The sequence below is a fragment of the Anolis carolinensis genome, chromosome 3, assembly GCF_035594765.1.
Source record: "Anolis carolinensis isolate JA03-04 chromosome 3, rAnoCar3.1.pri, whole genome shotgun sequence".
NCBI lineage: Eukaryota > Metazoa > Chordata > Lepidosauria > Squamata > Dactyloidae > Anolis > Anolis carolinensis.
This window is the reverse complement of record NC_085843.1, coordinates 165,989,234-166,010,686: the sequence shown is the minus strand read 5'-3', so window position 1 is coordinate 166,010,686 and position 21,453 is coordinate 165,989,234. Positions and strand designations below refer to the sequence as shown.

Below are 21,453 nucleotides of genomic sequence, written 5' to 3'. Positions count from 1 at the left end.
CTATAACCCTATACTGCAGGGGTCCCCAAACTTTTTAAACAGGGGGCCAGTTCACAATCCTTCGGACCATTGGAGGGCCGGACTATAGTTGGCCACCGAACAACAACAACAACAACAACAACAACAACAATAATAATAATTTCATGACTGTGCGGCTTTCTGGCATTGTATATTTCTGCCGCTTCTGTGACTGTTCATTTGGGTTTTGATGATTCCGTAGCCCACTTGTCGATGGATGTCCAGAATCAGCAGCATCCACCGCGGTCCTTTTTATCCTGGGCGACGACCGAGCCAGTATAGACTTCGTTTTCGTTTGATTCTCCATAATGCTAATGGGTTAGGTGCTCTTTGTTCCATTCCTCCGCTGAGGCCTCTCTGGCTTGGTTGGACCTGCCAATAGTTACACTACCGCCAGCACAGCCCTCAGCATCCTCGGAATGGCTAAGCCCCCCCACCACGTCAAGGTGGCACCTGCGGGGATCCATCCATCGGGATTAGTAAAAACGTTGGCACCTTCATTGAAAACATGATGGAGCACTGGAAAATTGAACTGTTTGTTGGAAATGAAAGCTATGGACTTGTCAACATCAGGAGAGGAATTTTCCAGGGAGACTCATTGTCCCCTCTGCTTTTCATTATTGCCATGATCCCTCTGTCAACAACCTTACAAAAAACAAATCTTGGCTATCAAACATCTAAGAATTCTCACAAAATTTCGCATCTGATGTACATGGATGACCTGAAGCTGTATGGAAAAACGGAAACTGAAATCCAGTCTCTGACTAACACTGTCCGAATTTTTAGCACTGATATCAGCATGGAGTTTGGCTTGGACAAATGTTCGACAGTGGCATTGAAGAAGGGAAAAATCATTGAAAGTGAGGGCATAAATATGCCTAATGGCCAAACAATAAAGTGTCACCAGCCAGAGGCCTATAAATATCTGGGCATATTACAGCTGGACAACATCAAGCATGAACATGTGAAGACTGTGGTCAGTAAAGAATACACACAAAGGGTCAGAAAAATTCTCAAAAGCAAGCTCAATGGAGGCAACACCATCAAGGCCATAAACACCTGGGCCATACCTGTCATAAGATATACTGCTGGCATCATAAACTGGACACAGATGGAACTGGACAATTTGGACAGAAAAACAAGAAAACTCATGACCGCTCATCATTCACTGCACCCTCGCAGTGATGTTGACCGGCTATACCTGCCTAGAAGATCAGGGGGCAGAGGACTCTTACAAGTAAAACAAGCAGTCAAGGAAGAAGAACATGCCCTGGCAGAATATGTAAAGCAAAGTGAAGAACCTGCTTTGATTGAAGTCAAAAATCAGAAACTCCTCAAAGCACAGCAGACAAAAAACCAGTACAAGAAAGCCACACTACAAACTAGAGCTGACAGCTGGCACAACAAAACATTGCATGGGAAGTTCCTTGACAAAATTGAAGGAAAAGCTGATAAGGAGAAGACCTGGCTCTGGCTCATGAATGGGACCCTGAAGAAGGAGACAGAAGGCCTGATCCTTGCAGCCCAGGAGCAAGCCATCAGAACAAATGCAATTAAGGACAAGATCGAAAAATCAGCTGTTGACCCAAAATGCAGACTGTGCAAGGAAACCGACGAAACCATTGATCATATCCTCAGCTGCTGTAAGAAAATTGCACAGACAGACTACAAACAGAGGCACAACTATGTGGCCCAAATGATTCATTGGAACTTATGCCTCAAGTACCACCTCCCAGCAGCAAAGAACTGGTGGGATCACAAACCTGCAAAGGTATTGGAAAATGAGCACGCAAAGATACTGTGGGACTTCCGAATCCAGACTGACAAAGTTCTGGAACACAACACACCAGACATCACAGTTGTGGGGGGAAAAAAGGGTTTGGATCATTGATGTCGTCATCCCAGGTGACAGTTGCATTGACAAAAAACAACAGGAAAAACTCAGCCGCTATCAGGACCTCAAGATTGAACTTCAAAGACTCTGGCAGAAACCAGTGCAGGTGGTCCCGGTGGTGATGGGCACATTGGGTGCCGTGCCAAAAGATCTCAGCCGGCATTTGGAAACAATAGACATTGACAAAATTACGATCTGCCAGCTGCAAAAGGCCACCCTACTGGGATCTGCACGCATCATCCGAAAATACATCACACAGTCCTAGTCACTTGGGAAGTGTTCGACTTGTGATTTTGTGATATGAAATCCAGCATGTCTATCATGTTTGCTGTGTCATAATAAAATAATAATAATAAATAATAATTAATAATAACAGCAATAATAATAAAAAGAGAGTTGGAAGAGACCCTTTGGGCCATTGAGTCCAATCCCCTTCTGCCTTTGTGCACCGAAAGCACAAGCAAAGCACACCTGACAGATGGCCTCCCCGCCTCAATGTTAATAATAATAATACAGTAGAGTCTCACTTATCCAACACTCGCTTATCCAATGTTCTGGATTATCCAACACATTTTTGTAGTCAATGTTTTCAATATATCGTGATATTTTGGTGCTAAATTCATAAATACAGTAATTACTACATAGCATTGCTGCGCATTGAACTACTTTTTCTACCAAATTTGTTGTCTAACATGATGTTTTGGTGCTTCATTTGTAAAATCATAACCTAATTTGATGTTTAATAGGCTTTTCCTTAATGCCTCCTTATTATCCAACATATTTGCTTATCCAACATTCTGCCCGCCCATTTATGTTGGATAAGTGAGACTCTACTGTAGTAATAATAATAATAATAATAATAATAATAATAATAATCACGATCTGCCAACTACAAAAGGCCACCCTACTGGGATCTGCACGCATCATCCGAAAATACATCACACAGTCCTAGACATTTGGGAAGTGTTCGACTTGTGATTTTGTAATACGAAATCCAGCATATCTATCTTGTTTGCTGTGTCATAATAAAATAATAATAATAACAGCAATAATAATAAAAAAGAGGGTTGGAAGAGACCCCTTCGGCCATTTTGTCCAACCCCCTTCTGCCTCTGCGGACCAAAAGCACAAGCAAAGCACCCCTGACAGATGGCCACCCAGCCTTAAGGTTAATAATAATAATAATAATAATAATAATAATAATAATAATAATAATAATAATAATAATAATGGTTGTAAGAGAAGAAAAGAACTCTTGGATCATTTAGCCCAACCCCCTTCTGCCCTTGTGCCGTGGGGGCCGGATAAATGGCTTCGGTGGGCCGCATCCGGCCCCCAGGGCTTAGTTTGGGGACCCCTGCTATACTGTATCCTGATCAGCTTTCCGACTTACCAGGAGGACCTCTTTCTTGTCAGGATTGAGATTTTAGGCCTCTGATATATTGAAAATCAGAGTGTTCAGAGCGTTAATTTCTACATAAGGCATTTTTTTTCAGTTATGGCTTCATTAAGGGATTCTGACTCACAACGGAGATAGTGAATATAGAGCCAGAGGATGTGTTTCCTCTGAAATAATTAGAATCAGAGTGTTGGAAGATACTTTGTGGGCCATCCAATCCAACCCCCTCCCAAGAAGCAGGAAAATCGCATTCAAAGCACCCCTGATGGCTGGCCATTCAGCCTCTGTTTAAAATTGAAACAGAATGCAGCAATTTAGGATTTTTTTATAGATATACTGTAAATATTAATAACTGAATATTTGTCAGACATTTACCTGATTGATAGTTTTGCCCGATCACTTATTGTATGTCAGATTCTGCAAGCACTGCATTTCTATCCTGGGAAAAGGCTAACCTCTTCAGCTTGATGGTTGTAGAGTTCTTTTATGGCATTACCCCTATCAATGTAAAGGTGGTGGCCTTACAAATATATGGTTTTGAGGGGGGATGCTTAGTTTTTGCCTTTATACCTATCAAGGCTTTTTGTAACATTAATAGCTGCAGAGTAAGCAACAGTTCGGTGCAGCATATTGTCTTTGTTTTGTCTATGCTTGAGGTAAAATACAATAAATTATTATCATTCTTCTGTTGCAGACTTAGGAGGTCTGCTAGCAGACCAACAACAATTTATGTTTTTATTCATTTCTTTTTAAAACCAGTTATATGCCCTTCAGCGTTTTGACCCTTGAAAGGGTACCAATCGTGGTTTACAACACTGACATTCCAATTAAAGTAAGTTATAAAGCCAGCATTTAAGTAAGGCAGCAGTCTCGGCACCCCAAGAAATCAAGATTCTGGAGGAATAAAAAGTTGTAATCTCCTGCTTCAAAATCACCAGGGATTGGGGAGAAGCAATTGAACCTCCTAAAATTCAACAGCTTTTTATTGAACGGCTCACTATTTAGCCATAGGCGGCAAAAAATTCAGTAAGGGACTACATAGATCACCAATGCAAATACGTGAGGAGCAAAATGATGAGGGAGGGATGGATTGCTCTTTCTCTCCTTCACCAAACAATTTGATTTCTCTAGTAACTATTCTAGTATCTTTTACTCTACTATTAACCTCTTAAATAGCTTAACATTTTGACAAACTAATAACTTTTGAGCTTATTTTCAAAACAGAACTAACAGACTCTTAAGATTGATGCATACATATGTGTATCTTTACTGCTTCAATTTTAACTGCCAGTGGAAACAGGAAAGCGATTCTCTCTCCATTTGAGGCTTTATGTTACTATATTTGCCTACTTCCTTAAGATACATTTATTTACCCTGACTTTTCCTGACAAACCCATCTTCCTTTTCATTTTTCTTCCCTTCCTAATGTGCGTCATCTAATACTTGTTTTATTGGGTTTTGCCCATTGCCTGCTGATTTTAGGCACTTTGTGAATACATGTTTGAATCAATCATTTTAACAGCAAGTTTGTTTAGCTTTGACTTTTGTTTTATGCATGCTTATATGGGATCGAGCTCAGCAAACTGTTGCACATGCATAGGAGGAATAAACATGCAAAGATCAGACTTCTAAATCATTGTATCTAAAGGCCCATCCACACAAGCCACACAATCCAGAGCTACAAGATTTTGCCCTAGTGTTTACAACACTCTGCTCTTGAACTGCATCAGTGGTGGGAATGGAAGCCTGACTGTCCAGTTGGGCCAAAACCGGTTCAGACATTACTTTTGTTGTTTTCTATTCATGGATCTCCAAGGAGCTTTTGGCTATTGTTCTGAGTCAGCAGTAGCAGTAAAGGCACCTGTGTGATGCGGAGAAGGGAGCGGGAAAGTAGGACACAATGCCCCTCTCTTCTCCATGTTTCACTGTTGCCTTTGCTGACATCAACAAAGGCACCAAGTGATGGCCAGTTGCTCTCTGGTAACTCCCTAGCTGCTGCTGTGGCAACAGAAAACAACACAGATCATAGAATCATAGAGATGGAAGAGACCACAAGGGCCATCCAATCCAGCTACCAACCATACAGGAAAAGACAACCAAAGCACTCCAGACAAAAGTCACTCCAGACAAAAGTCTATCCAGCCTCTGCAACACACCTCCAAAGGCGACTTCATCATGCTCTGAAGCAACACATTCCACTGTAAGTGCCATTCCCTTTTCCCTGCACTGCAGAGCACTGGGAAGCACGATGGCAGCACTGACCTGTATGAACAGTGGGGGCGGTCAGTGCCAAAGCAGCTGTTCACATCTCCTCCAAAGTGTGGAGTTGCTTCAGAGCTTCAAGGAAGCTTTGGCACATTCCATGGCTTTACCGAACATGGGATGGAATCAGGATAGCCAATTGTATCCCACATTAGGAACTGGGACTGGAAGTCATGTGAATACCCAGGAGTGACTTCTGTTAAATTTGGGGTTTGTAGCACTGAGCTGGAGACCGAAAGGTCCCAGGTTCAAGCCCCGGGAGCGGCGTGAGCAGCCGCTGTTAGCTCCAGCTCTTGCCAACCTAGCAGTTCGAAAACATGCCAATGTGAGTAGATCAATAGGTGCCACTCCGGTGGGAAGGTAACGGCGCTACATGCAGTCATGCCGGCCACATGACCTTGGAGGTGTCTCTATGGACAACGCCAGCTCTTCGGCTTAGAAATGGAGATGAGCACCAACCCCCAGAGTCAGACATGACTGGACTTAACATCAGGGGAAAACCTTTACCTTTACCTAGCTCATGGGGACGAGTCCTGTGTCTGAAGCCCTTATATTCCATCTAGGTATATTTCCATTAATGAAACCTCTGGTGTCAATGTCTTTTTCCCCCCAAGAGTTTCTATGCTGTTTCCCTCCTTAACTTCTTTCTAGCTGAAAATAATAACATCAGCATTGAGAGAATAGTGAAGTAGAGCTAGAGAAAGACAGACTTTTGAGTCCAGGAAATAAAATTGTGTATACTGTACAATGTAATAAACAAACAATGTAATAAACAAAGTTTGACCTGGGGAAAAGTGGGATTCTATTGTAGCTAAATCTATTGAAGTGATGCATGCACCTGTTTGCAACAGCTGAGATAAACTTCAGCTACCTCCAGAATCACTCACTGTGTCTTTTTGAACAGCTGAATATACAGAAAGGATGAACAGTTAAACCACTTCAACAGCTACCCCCAACATGTTGGGAAAGAATACTTTAGATCTCTAAATTTGGCTCCCATAATGAAAATCATAAGAAAAGTGGAAGAAAAAAAAGTAGTATCAGAATACTGAACTGCTCTTTTGTTTTGAGGTGTAGGAACATATTTCCATTCTTTTGGTATTATTTTCACTTCTGGTACCAAAATTTCTGTTAACATCTACTTAGTTAACTCTAGTTTACTTTGTACATGCTCTTCCCAGTAAATTGTAAGCACTGGCTGAACCAAATCTTGTAACACGTAACGTGACACAAAAATCCCCTCCTTCTCAGCCACTATTTTTCAACCAACTATTTGGTGGTGGTGGTGGTGGTGGTGGTTTTGACTGATGTTTTTACTAGACCACTGCTTCATAAACTGTGGGTCTTGACCCCAAAAGGGGTCCTCTTAACTCAATGTTGGGGTCTCTAAAATAATTGGCAGCAATAGACATTTACAAAAATCTCTTGTGTAGTGTTTACAGTGGACTCTGCAAAAGGTACTTTAGCTGTACTTCATAAAAAGAAAAATCAGCCTATTTAGCAAGCCTTGCAGATGCTGATTTGGTATCAGTAAAGGTTTTATTTTAAACCTGTTTTATATAGCAATATGCTCATGGCTACAGAAAGGGATCACAAGATTAAAAAGCCATGGGCTGTACCACCAGTTGTGACAAAGAACTGTCGATCTATTTCAAATCTTCCAGGAAATCTTGATTTGTTTTTTCCTCACCTCACTTCTGGAGCATGCATAATTTCATGGTGTGCTAGTCAAGCTTCAAGGCTTTAGCTGCTGCCCTAGGCAAATAATGCCTTCAAACCTTTGGTATTCATCCTTTATATCCATACATTGCAGGAAAGTCTTTTGAAACATTTTCTCATGTAGGAACTCCTAAGTGTCCCATAAAAGAATAGGGTCCGTAAGAATCCAATCAGAAATATAGTGTTTTAGCAAACTTAAATATTCTTGGACTTCCACAACAAGACAAAAAGATTATCAAACAATTGTTCTTTTAAAAGTACTGAAAATGACAGCAGGAAGTTATGCAGTTATTTATTTATTTTTAGACACACAAAATTGGGAAGCTTTCCAACTAGAACACGAGTTTAAAACCCAGAGACTAATAAAAGCCTAATAAAGTCTAGTATCAAATTTGTTCATAGAGAAAAGTTATTGAAAAACAATCACAGGTCTCAGATAATAAAGATGCATTATTTCAGATGGCTTAATCTTCAATGATGTAGTTTCTTTGAGTCTGCTAGGAAATTTTCTTATATACATACATTTTCTTTTTGCCAAAGACAAGAGAAACAAATACATTACTATTGCCTAGATTTTCATTGGTTTAAGGCTAGCAACCTGGAAAGTTCTAATTTGCAATTGTAGAACAAATATAAAGTGTATCAGAAAAAATCTGTATCTTTGAAATCTTCACTGATCAATTTTTTAAAATGGATTCACATTATTTTGTATTTCCTGATCTGCAAGGTTTTTAATCAAAGTGTGACTGTAGAAAACGTCATCAAAGTAAGAAAGCCATGTTGTTAATCCATATTAGTGGCAGGTTTTTTTCTGGATGCCACCAGATTTATGATATGTTCCCTATATTTGTGTTCTATTTTATCACCATCAAATCTCTTACTTGGAGCTTTCTAGTATTAGCATATAAATAAGCGTGTGTTTTAGCTCTTTCCAAATGGTCTTTTCATGTGTAATTTCTTCAGACAGTTCTCTATGATCATTGCCAAATTCAACCAATCTCACTTTGATGACTAGAAATTTTTTTTTTTACAACTCAGAAGCAGTTTTTGGAACAGGGCTTCCTGCCTTCTGAGGATGCAGGTTTACAAACAAAAACTGATCTGAAAAGCTAGCTGTGATGATTTTTAATATTTTAGTCTCATCAATAAATTCTCATTCTCCAGTCAAAAAAGGGAAGTGAGATAAAGATCTAGGTATTTATATTGAAGTACTGCAAATACCTGAAACAAACGTTGTAAAATGTTGCCAATTAAATCATTGGGATCTTTTAAATAAATAGTAGGATAGAAATATTTTAATGATAATAATAATTTGCTACAGTGAGAAATTACAACCTTAAACCATAGTATCCACTGTTAATTCCAAATGGATGATGGCAATATAGGAGAAATGTGAAGGCTTATATGTGGTGATTTTGCCCCTGACACGCCAGTTCTCCTGTGAGGTTTTCACTAAAATGGGGATAACTGCAAACCAAAACATAGAATTATTTCTTGCTTAGGTCCCCCAGCTCTACAGATGTTAACAAGTCTTTATTGAGTAAGATCTAACCGCTTTTGATTGCCTAGAGATTGATTATTGCACATATCTGCTTATACAAAAGCTTACTTTATCTCTACGCGCTTTAAAGAATGTAAGATAGAATAACAACTTCGATGCTATGTGTCTTCATTTATTTGCCAGCAGAAACCCAGATGAGTTTCACACCTTAGTCTCTCATGTTCATGTTTGGAAAGATATCATATATTATATTACAAGGATTCTGGAATAAGGTGTTGCCTGTCATATTTCCCTACTTGGAAGAACTTGTAAATGTTTTGTCATTTTATTCTAGAGTATTGCTTTTTGTTTCTTAATTTTTTAAGTTTTATGTTTCACTGAAAGATTGTAGCAAGTGAGCAAGTGTACAGAGAGAGCAGTCCTCTTTCAAGTAATGAGATCCCAGGCTATGTCGGTTGCCATTGCCAGATTTTGAATTAAGAAGTATGTGAGTAGACAGTGCAATCCTTTCAAACTTAGTGTCATATGGTTTATGTTGAATGTTTCTGTCAGGAATTTACCATATTTTTCAATAGCTTCAGAGTTTGATTAAGAAACTTGTCACATGGCCACCAGAGTCATCCCATGTCATCTCGTGTCATTGGGGGGCATGGGGAACCCAGTGCCTCACATTCTGCATCACCCCGCTGCAAATGTCCTTCCTTCCATGGTGGGAAATGTGGCATGCACAGCTTTCCCTCTGTTGATTGTAATGGCAACACGGGAAGCCTTCCATGTTGCAGTGGTAGTGACATGTACTGATTCTGCCTTCCTTCACCCACGGACCTCCACAGGTGTCATTTGATGGAAGCCGGCGGGCGCCGTGGATGACCTGGGCTAACCCAGTGCATGCCACTTATTTTAGCCCCATGTGAAGAAGTCAATAGTCTGACCAGAAAATTGTGTATGCATTAATTGCTGTGGTCAGACTATCCATAAGCAGGAAAATAATAACTGGTAGGCCAACTATAACTAGCACTAAACATTCTGGACCACAGCCTGCCCCTGGGCCTCTAGGAGCAAAGATGGAACCAGGAATATTCCCAAACCATGCACTTTCTTCTTTGTGGCAGTTTATCTGTCCAGTTCCCAAAATTGGGAACCACCAACTCATAAACCCTCTATCTCAAGGGCTCTCAAACTTTTTTAGCCACAGATACCTTTTTGAAGCTAAAGTTTCTCATGGAGCCCCAATAAATGTTTATATACTATATATTATATTTATGTTTATATATATATATATATATATATATATATATATATATATATATATCCGGCATGGGCCAGACCAGTGGCAAATGTTTGTGTTAGCTAACTCACACAATATTTATTTATTTATTTATTTCAATTAAGAACAATTTTAGCCAACATAAATTTAACAGTATTTCAATGAAATACCCCTGGGGTCAAACATTTCAACCCCCTTCTGCCATACAGGAAAAACACAAAGGAAACACCCCCTGAGTGATGGGAAGGGAATAGGGTTTTGTATGCAAATACAATGGGGGCGGGGGGGATCTAGGCAGCAAGGAAAATAGTCTGGGCGGTGAGGACAGTGAGGAGAAAGGGTCTGTGCCCTGGGAGGGCACTTCTGCTGCTGTTTCCAGCAGCTCAGAACTTTAATTTTCCTGCATTTCTCATAAAGTGGAAAGAGGAGATGGCGGGAAGCAGCAAGGTGCCACGGAGCCCCTCACTATCACCCGCGGAACCCTAAGGGCTCTGTGGAGCACAGTTTGAGAACCCCTGCTCTATTCAGCATTCAGCTTCTATTTAACCATCATTATAGTTCCCAGTCACTGGCCCAGTACCTAAACAAGCAGAGAACAAGCAGGAATATTGCTGAATAGACTGGTGGGACCACAAACTCTGATTGCCGCACCCAGTAATTTCATGTAGATATTAAGTAATATGTAGGATAGAATGGAACTTTGTGGCACGATATCTTAAAGCTCAAATGCAATGGGGCTGAACAGAAGTGGTCCAATGCTATTTTTAGGTGAAAGTGGAGCTACTGTAACAGAAGTGCTTCCTGTTCCCATTCCAAAGAGTCACTCTAACAGGATATCATTGTTTGTGATATGAGAGATGCTGGAGAACCAAAAGGGCAGCATTCCTGATTTGTCTGATTTGATAGCAAACTCTGTTCACCTATTCCAGATAACACCAAGTTAACAACCAGCATAGAAAAAGTGTGGAGCGATTTTGTAGCTGATATTGCTTACAGAACTGGGAGTCAGGAATTGAGGGAGTCTCTTCCTCCCTCAATTTATTACATCTCTCTGGTTTGTGTAGGATCATGTGGGATGCAACCACAAAATTCTTGATGGCTGAACATCTATCTTCAGCTTCCAAAAAGAAGATTCTACTGTCTTGCAAGGATTTTTCTTCTGTTGTTTAGCTGAAATCTGGTGTTGGGGTGTGTGTGTGCACGCACGTGTATGTGCATTGTCAAATTGACTCTAATGTATGGCAACTCTTTCATAGGGGTTTCTTGGTGAGATTTATTTAGAGGAGGTTTGCTACATAGCCTTCCTTTGTATTTGAAAAAGTCAAACTTGCCCAAGTGCAATCCATGGATTTCATGGTTGAGGTGGGATTCATAATCTGGTCTCCCAGAGTCCTAATCCAGCACTCAATAGCATGCTGACTTTCTAGTTGAAATTTGCTTACCTCAATTTCCACCCACTAGTTCATGTGCTATCTTGGGTTGCAATTAATGTGTTCCATCTTCTACATGGCAGTCCTTCTGATATCAGACAATGTGATAACTATTGGGGATCTCTATGCTTCCATTTAGCAAGAGAGAACGCAAACAGTGAAAAGAGGTCTCTTGCTCTCATACTTTGTTTATGGGCTTCTTGGAAACATGTAGTGAACAAAAGATGATGATCTGGATAGGTACATGAGTTCATCTGACTAATGGTTTCAATTGATTTTCCCATTATATAGGTGACTAGCTGTGCCCGGCCACGCGTTGCTGTGGCGAAGTCTGGTGGTCTGGGAAATAAAGTATTGAGGAATTGGTGGTAGTTAAGGTCAAGGGTAAAGGTTTTCCCCAGACATTAAGTCCAGTCGTGTCTTACTCTGGAGGTTGGTGCTCATCTCCATTTCTAAGCCGAAGAGCCGGCGTTGTCCGTAGACTCCTCCAAGGTCATGTGGGATGACTACATGGAACGGCGTTACCTTCCCGCCGGAGCAGTACCTATTGATGCACTCACATTTGCATGTTTTCGAACTTCTGGGTTGGCAGAAGCTGGAGCTAACAGTGAGGGCTCTCTCCGCTCCCCCAATTCAAACCTGTGGCCTTTCAGTCCAGAAGTTCAGCAGCTCAGCGCTTTAACACGCTGTGCCATCAGGGGATATTATTTCCTAAAGGTTGTGAATATTCAATATTTCTGATTGGTTTTTTTTGTTTGTTGGAGGCAAGTATGAATGCTGCAATTAGGAAAAATGATTAGGATGTAATGGCCTTGCAGCTTTAAAGCCTGGCTGTTTCCTCCCTGAGTGAATTTTTTGTTGGGAGGTGTTAGCTGGCCCTGATTGTTTCCTGTCTGGAATACCCTTGTTTTCAGAGGGATGTTGTTTGCGATATTTTATGTGCTTCTACTGTCTGTGGCCCTGAGAAAACAGGATTTGCCAGACTTTGATGATGGGAATACTTTGTTGGGAGGTGTTAGCTGGCCCTGATTGTTTCCTGTGTGGAATTCCCCTGTTTATTTATTGTCCTGGTTTTAGAGATTATATTGTTCTGCATTATTCTATCCCAGTAATTATTTCATATTAAAGAAGAATCTCACTTATCCAACATTCGCTTATCCAATGTTCTGGATTATCCAACGCAGTCTGCCTTTTCATAATCAATGCTTTTGTAGTCAGTGTTTTAAATTCATTGGGATATTTTAGTGGTAAATTTGTAAATACAGTACAGTAGAGTCTCACTTATCCAACATAAACGGGCCGGCAGAACGTTGGATAAGCGAATATGTTGGATAATGAGGAATTAAGGATAACCCTATTAAACATCAAATTAAGTTATGATTTTACAAATTAAGCACCAAAACATCATGTTAGACAACAAATTTGTCAGAAAAAGTAGTTCAGTACACAGTAATGCTATATAGTAATTACTGTATTTATGAATTTAGCACCAAAATATCACGATATATTGAAAGCATTGACTACAAAAATGCGTTGGATAATCCAGAACGTTGGATAAGCGAGTGTTGGATAAGTGAGACTCTACTGTAAATACTACATAGCATTACTGCGCAAGGAACTACTTTTTCTGTCAAATTTGTTGTATAACATGATGTTTTGGTGCTTAATTTGTATAACGATTACCTAATTTGATGTTTAATTGGCTTTTCCTGAATCCCTTCTTATTATCCAACATATTCACTTATCCTGCCGGCCTGTTTACGTTGGATAAGTGAGACTCTACTGTATATTGATAATCTTATATTATCTGCTCAGAACTGGATTATCTGAGGCCCCTTCTTCACAGCTGTATAAAATGCACACTGAAGTGGATTATATGGTAGTGTGGAGTCAAGATAATCCAGTGCAAAGCAGATAATATAAGATTATAAATGGGTTATATAGCTGTGTGGAAGGGCCTTGAGTCTACACTGCCATATAATCCAGTGCAAATTAGATAATCTGTGGAAGAAGACTCAGTGAGGCCTAAATCTGCCTGTCCCCTAACTGAAACCTGGCTGTTCCTTGGTTGCTAGGCAACCAAGTGGGCAAAGATTAGCCCTCTAAACTGGCAGCAATTGGATAAAAACAATTATTGCTCTCCCTCTAATTAGGACTTTATTTTTCTTTTCTTTTTGTTGTATCAACCTTGAGGCGTGGATGATGGGTTGTGTTGTCAAATTTTGAGGTTGGGGGGCCTGTACTTTTGTTGTTTTGTGAATTGCCGTGATGCCATCACTCTTTTATATATATAGATGAGATAATATATATTAGATATACTAAAATCTCTGAAATCCCAAACATGGCAGGCTGACTAACAATTGCTTTTGAGTACAGTTATAAACATCTGACTTACAAATCACAATAGGAAGTGAGAGAAATCTACCCCGCAGAAGGGAAATTCACGCCTGAAAGAGTTATCATGAGGAAAAGTGGTCACCACTGAAGCTTTATCACCAATCCTTGTTTCCACAACAAGCAAAATTTTTCAAAATCCAATTATCAAAGGGAGAAAAAGTGAGGTGAAATCTTCTGAACAGGGGCACAGACAACAAAACAAACATTACAGGAATAACAACCATTTTCTATGTTATCTAAAGCTCTCTCTCTCTCTCTCTCTCTCTCTCTCTCTCTATATATATATATATATATATATATATACTAGCTGTGCCCAGCCACGTGTTGCTGTGGCAAAGTGGTGGTGGTATTGGTTAAAAATTGTTGTGGAATTTTTATTTGACGTTATTTGTATTTTTTAATTAATTTTATTGTAACTTATCTTTTTTATTTATTATATTTTATTATTTTCTTGTATTATTTGTAGTTATTTTCAGTTATTATAGTATTTTATTGTATTAATTTTTAGTGTTTTTAATTATTTTTAGTGTTTTTGTTATCTTTATTGTATTATTTGTATTTATTTTATTTTTATTCTTTCATTATTATTTGTGTTTTTATTATTTTATTTTATTATTTGTATGTAGTATATTTTATTATTTGATTATATTATTTTTATTTATTTATTTTTAATTGTATTATTTTATTTTATTTTTTATTTTTTTTGTAATTTATTTTATTATTTTTGTTTCTCTTTGTATTGAGTTGCTCTGAGTTCTTTGGTCTGCCTGGTCATGTTCCAAATGTATTCTCTCCCGATGTTTTGCCTGCATGTATGGCAGGCATCCTCAGAGGTTGTGAAATGTGTTGTAACAAAAGGAAGTGGGGTTTATATATCTGTGGAATGACCAGGGTGGAAGAAAGAACTTTTGTCTGCTTTAGGCAAGTGTGAATGTTGGAATTGGCACTAAATAGCCTTGTAGCTTGAAAGCCTGGATGGTTCCTGCCTGCTGGAATGAAAGAAATGTGGCTCCCAGTATTAAAAAAATCTGTGAAATCAGGACAGTTAACTAAAGAACAGCACTGAGCAATCAGGGAATTCCAGACATGATGTACTGAGGGCCAGCTAACATCTCCCAACAAAGGATTCCTCTTCGAAGCAGGAAGCAGCCAGGCCTTGAAGGTGCAAGGGCATTCAATGGCAATCAAGGTGGCCAAGTGGAACATTCACAGTCGCCTGAGACAGATCAGAGTTGTCCCATCCTGGATATCATTGGTGAGATAGAAATAAACATCCCACTTGTCTGTTTTCAAACAGATCTCATAATTTGTGAGGATGCCTGGCATAGACATGGATGGCCGTTTGGCAGCAGATAGGGTCGTGAGGGAATGGGAGGTTTAATAGGCTTTTCCTGAATCCCTTCTTATTATCCAACATATTCAGTTATCCAATGTTCTGCCAGGGTGTTTATGTTGGATAAGTGAGACTCTACTGTATATCTTATATTATCTGCTTAGAACTGGATTATATGAGGCTCCTTCTACAGAGCTGAATAAAATGCACACTGAAGTGGATTATATGGCAGTGTGGACTCAAGATACTCCAGTTCAAAGCAGATAATATAAGATTATAAATGGGTTATATAGCTGTGTGGAAGGGCCTTGAGTCTACACTGCCATATAATCCAGTGCAAATTAGATAATCTGTATTTTATAGGCCGTGTGGAAGAGAGAGTGAGGCCTGAGTAGGTTGCTAGGCGACCAAGTGGGTGGGGCTTAGTCTTCTAACTGGCAACAATTGGCTAAAGACAATTATTCCTCTCCCTCTAATTAGGACTTTATTTTTCTTTTCTTTTTGTTGTCGGAACGTAGGGGCAAGGATGGTGGATTGTGCTGCCAAATTTCTAGGTTCTGGGGCTTGTACTTTTGTTCTTTAGTGGCAGGGGAGGACACCATTTGTCTTTTATATATATAGATATATCCCCTGACATTAATTCTAGTCGTGTCTGACTTGGGGTTGGTGCTCATTCCCATTTCTTAGCCGAAGAGCCAGCATTGTCCGTAGACAAGGTCATGTGGCTGGCATGACTGCATGGAGCACTGTTACCTCCCTGCTGGAACGGTACCTATTGATCTACTCACATTTGCATGTTTTTGAACTGTTAGGTTGGCAGAAGTTGGAGCTAACAGCAGGAGCTCACCCCACTCCCCAGATTCGAACCGCCAACCTTTTGGTCAGCTAGTTTAGAAGCTCAGTGGTTTAACCCACTGCACCACCAAGAGCTCTCTCTCTCTCTCTCTCTCTCTGTGTGTGTGTGTGTGTGTGTGTGTGTGTGTGTGTGTATGTATATATATATATATAGCGAGAGTGATACTTAAAAATGTACCTGTTTTGACTTAATAAAAATTCAACTTAAGAGCAAACCTACAGAACCTATCTTGTTTGTAACTTGGGGACTGTCCATACAGCTCATTAGTCCATTGCAATCTACTCTCCCCATTTGAATTGGGGCATCCATGCATCTGCTCTTATTTTCTGGTAAAGAAACTTGACACTTGTGCCTTTAAGCATATTGGACATTATTGCAGCATAAGAATTGTATACAGCATTGGATGAAGATAAGGCAGATCGGCACCTTATATCATTAGCACTGTTCAGGAGTGATATTGTTGCTGCTATATTATTATTATTATTATTATTATTATTATTATTATTATTATTATTAAATTTTATTTATTAGCCCTTAGGCCATATCACAATACTAAACCAAACAACAAGGCTTGATAAGACAACAGAATGTGACTGCCACCATTCTTGTAACATTGTGCCCAGTTGAAGAGGTATCTTTCTCTGAGATGGCTGGGCTCTCTTTCAAACAGTGCAGTTAGCGACAACCCCTGGACAGAGACAACATGAACAATAAACTATGTGAGATATACACCTCAAGCATCAGATTTTGGGGTTATGAAAAGGCAATAAATTCTTAATTTGTTATCACCCCACAATCCCTGCATCTCTGGAGGGATATATTCCTGAACTTATCATAGAAACGGTATGAAGACAAGAGAATCTTTTTTATCACTTGGGGACTGTCTGTATTATTGTCTCCATTTAAGTGGATGGGAATCTCTGTGTGCTACCATTTGCATGGCTGGTTTGAATATAATGTGGATCTCAAGACAGGTAGAAGCAACTCAGATCAGTAAACCAGCTATCCTGCTGTATTCAATAGGGTTCTTCCAGAGATATTAGTTTATGAATGCACAACATGACCCAAAATATTGGGCTCCCCATTCTTTTTGTTAATTGGATTTGAATGGGTCACAATTATTCTTAGTGTTCAGTATATACTAGGTTGTAGTATAAACAAGTTTCATAATTTATTTCTTTAGTTCTGTAGAGAGATAGATCAATTGCTTGAAATTCTGAGCACTATACATGAGGAGGGGGGCCTTTTCCTCATGTTGACTTTGTCTTGTAGGACATGACTTTCTCTATTTTAAGTGGAGCTGTAAATCAACATAGTTATTTTTGGTGTGCTTCCTTGTTTAAGAAATGGAACAGCTCAAAAATAGATGCTATTGAATTTAAGCTGCTTGGTGATAACATGAGTAATTTGAAACTTTCGGAAATAAAGGTATATTTAGATACAGTGAACCTATCTGCTGTTATCCTGTTCAGTCATGTATAAGTCAAGGTTTAGAATAATAAAATTTCAAAGATACATAAAAGCAACTGATATGAAATCTTGTATGTGAAATCCAACCACAGAAATATTTGCTCCAACTATTGCTTCTTTTGGGAGAGAGATCAATTTTTTTCCTTGTTGGATTTGGTGTTTGGGATAATTTGATAGAACTGTACACGTTCTGGGTGCGATGTACATAATACTGAACTATTATTTCCCAAAAAGAAAATAAAAGAAAACACCTTGTAAGAATTGGATGGATAGCTATTTCAGCATGTGGTAAAAACAGACAGAAAATTCTGAATGCATAGCATCGTTTTCTATTTTTATTTTGCTCTTGACAAACTGGCAGCGATATATTAAGAAGGGGAGTGTCTCTGGGGCTTACAATTTCAGACTTGTTTATTACAGTTATAGGAATAGTGAGTTTTTCAGCACTATGACTGTCAGAGGCTCCATCCACAAAGTGCATTTATTCCAAGAGCTTCTGGATGAAAATGGAGAGTGGCTAGATAACAATAGCTGAAAACACGGGAGGAATTGCTATAAAGCACAAAAAAGAGGAGATTTACAGTGGCTGGAATATTCTGATTCTGGACGGAAGATGTGCATATTCGAATCTCTGGATATCCCTGCACTCAGAAAATATGGGATTTTTAATGTTGGTTAGTTCCCGGGTTGTATATGTTGGTTCCGGATTGGGTCTATTGTAAAAACGTGGGAAAAGTTCATTACACAGCAAAAGCTTTCTTGTCGCAGCAGGGACATTGTTAAATTGGTGGATTACGATGTCCCTCCTGCATTGACAAAAAATTTGCTGTTTACTAAACTTTCCCCATGTTTTTACGATAGTCCCAATGAGGAACTGACATGTAGAAAACTGGGCACATCACCCCGTTCTTCCAGCCACAGATACACCACCAAAGCCATGCAGATGGCCATGCAGGCTCTGTAAAATAATAATAATGACAAAATTCTGTTCCTGGTTTGAAAATATGATTTCCTGTTTAATTGTGTAGCCCTTACTGTGAAAGTAGTTGTTGCACTCCAGGAACTTCAATTTTATGCCACAAATTTAGTTAAATGGATGGATGACTATGTCCCTTTTCCCACGACAATTTTTTTTTTTGCTATGTAATCAACTTTTGCCATGGTTTTATGATAGACCCTATGAGGAACCAACAGTTATAACCCAGGAACAAAAGTTGTATGAATGATGCGCATATTCACATCAGTGCAGTCAGCCATAGAAACCCACTTGGGCAAGTCACACACTCTCAGCTCCAGAAAAGCCAATGAAGCCAGAAATAGCACTTTCAAACCAGGAACAGATTTCCTTATTCAGAGGCTGATGGCCCTCTGTCAGGAGTGATTTGATGGTATACTATGATTTCTGTCCTTGGGTGATAAATGTCATTTCCTAATTGGTTCTGTCATAGAAACATGGCTAAACTTTATTACACTGCCTGTACTTTGTCTTTGAGCAAGGGACATGGTGCTGTGATAGCACAATATGGTTTCATGGTACACTGTGTCCACCAATTTCACTGAATTTCAGCCACAAAAACAAAGTTTCTGAAGTGGAACAATGACTTTCAAAGTAAAGACAAACCAATGAAACAGGAAATAACACTTTCACGCTAGGAACAGAGTTCTGCAATTATTTAAAAAAGGGTTTTTTTTATAAAAGCTATGAAAATTCGCCAAAAATCAGAGGATAATGGATAAATATGTTCTACGACTGTACCAAGTATGAAGAGGATAGCTCAAAAAATGAAGACGGGAGAGTCCTGTAAAGTTCCCCCCAGTGCTGTTTTTTGGCTACTGCTCATGCGCATCCACCATTAACGAATTAATTACGAATATTCCGAATATTCGTTAAGTTTCAAAATTTTGGGGGTCAAAATTTGGAAGTAGTTTCAGAAACGAAACACCAGCTCCCCCTACTTTAGAAGTGGGTATTGAAACATTTTTTTCATGGATCGCACATGCCTAGTAACCAGATCTCCAAGGGTTATCTGCTTTTCTTCTTTGTTTCTACAACCCCCCCCCCCCTTTGGACACATCTACATGGACAGTATAATGCAGCTTGGAACCAATTAGGGAAAAACTGGTTTTCTTGCATTTGTGATTAAATTCACGGTTTGAGGCTAGGTGGGTGATCACATTTCATTGGTGCTCTGGGATGAGAGAGAAGGAAAGTGACTGATAATGGAGGTAATCAATTACTCATCCAAGTGTCTCAGTTATGCCCTTGGACCACTTTTGGGCAACTACCATTCTGGATTCTATAATGCGATTCAGCAGATCTAGGTGTCTACAATGGACTCTTCATTATGTGGAGTTGGGATATACTGGCATCTGCTGCAACACATTATTTGGCTGAACTTGGATTTCCCTGTTACTTTTTTATTGTAGTGTACTGTATATCCTTAAATGCGTACTACAGCGTACATTGGTGGCATGTGTTTTTTTGGATCCTAGAGTTTAGAATTGCCTGGAAGCTACATTATAATCTCATTGTAGATGGAGCCTGTCTTTCTTTCTTATACCAACCTCTCCTTCACACCTTCATCTGTAGAGGAGGGGGCATCTCTCTTGCCAGAAGTCTGAACAGATTTGTGAAATGACACAGAGGACCACATTATATTGGAAGTAAATAACTGTTTGCTCACTCTTACATATCAACTTTGCCATGGACATCCATTGGACGACTGGCAAGCTCTCTCTCTGAACAAAAAAACCCTATATATTTTTGCCTTAGGAGCACTGTAAGTTGCAAACAAATTAAAGACACACAGCAACAACAACAACAACAACAACAACAACAACAACAACAACACTTTGCAATATTTCCTCAGTAATTTATCATTTGCAAATGTAAGACAAAATCATTTTCAATTATTTGCCTAGTATTTCTTCTCAGCTAAATTGGAGTTAGGAACAGCCACCGTTTCTCTTTCTGCAGAGATTTAAAGAGATCTTTGATATCAAATACGTTGCATTTGTGAATAATGTTGTAATGAATTGTATTATCTTGCTATAGGAAGATGACATTGTTGCTAAAGATGAAGAGGAAATGGCTTGGAAATTTCTTTCTCTTGAAGAGGTTACTGCACTTTTGGAACTGGATATAGTTGGAGTTCAAAAGTAAGTTTGTTCCTAAATATTGATATATGTTACTTGTGTTCTTTTCCTTTGCTGAGAGTACAGACTGCATTTTTCCTTCCAAAGGACATGCCAACAGTGACTTGTTCTTATTTAGTATATTTTGACTAAAAATCGTGCCTTTTTGTGTGTGATTGCTGATGTAGGAGAATGTATCTGATGCTATTCTCCTGAGGGCTTCAAGAGGATTTTAAAAATCAAACTGAGTTAATTAATGTTTGTAATTTATATCTAGCCCTTCCAAAGTCAAAGGCAGCTAACAAGATGTTGCAATGATTAATGGAACATTGCTCATACTAATTTAGACCCAAAACTGCATTTTACTATGAAAATTACATTATTACTAGGAATGCTTTGGATCAGGTACAGTGTCAAGGTGTTTGGCATGTTCTGGTTTGGGGAAGCAAGATTGTCATAATTGTATATTATGTGGATGTATACTGCAGTGTGGGGTAACCACACTTTTGATTCACAGAGCCTTGGAAGAATTTCTAAATTTGAAACATCGATTGACATCTTTGAAAGAGGCTGTGATACTGGATTATTACATCTCAGGATTTTTGTGGGCTAAATCATTAGAATTCACTTCTGTGCAACTTGGAGGATTCCTGACTCTGTTAAATTTGCTGATCGAGAACATTGACAGTAAGTTTTGTTGCATTGTGCATATTAAGAATTTGGATTTTTAACTTCAAGCCTATTCTTATTTTTGAGCATTCCAAGCCTCACC

General features: G+C 39.1%; 1 protein-coding gene across 10 annotated transcripts in view; it reads left to right on the top strand.

Annotated features, from left to right (window-relative positions):
• The window catches only part of cabcoco1 (ciliary associated calcium binding coiled-coil 1), a 210,813-nt gene that overhangs the window by 123,058 nt on the left and 66,302 nt on the right, over positions 1 to 21,453 (top strand). For all 10 annotated transcript variants that reach the window (XR_010004460.1, XM_062975779.1, XM_062975784.1 and 7 more), the window contains 2 exons: positions 20,602 to 20,705; positions 21,199 to 21,368. Coding sequence is in view for 9 of the 10 variants with exons in the window: in XM_062975779.1 (XP_062831849.1) it covers positions 20,602 to 20,705; positions 21,199 to 21,368 (274 nt within the window). In the remaining variant the exon portion in view is untranslated. The remainder of the gene's footprint in view (positions 1 to 20,601; positions 20,706 to 21,198; positions 21,369 to 21,453) is intronic.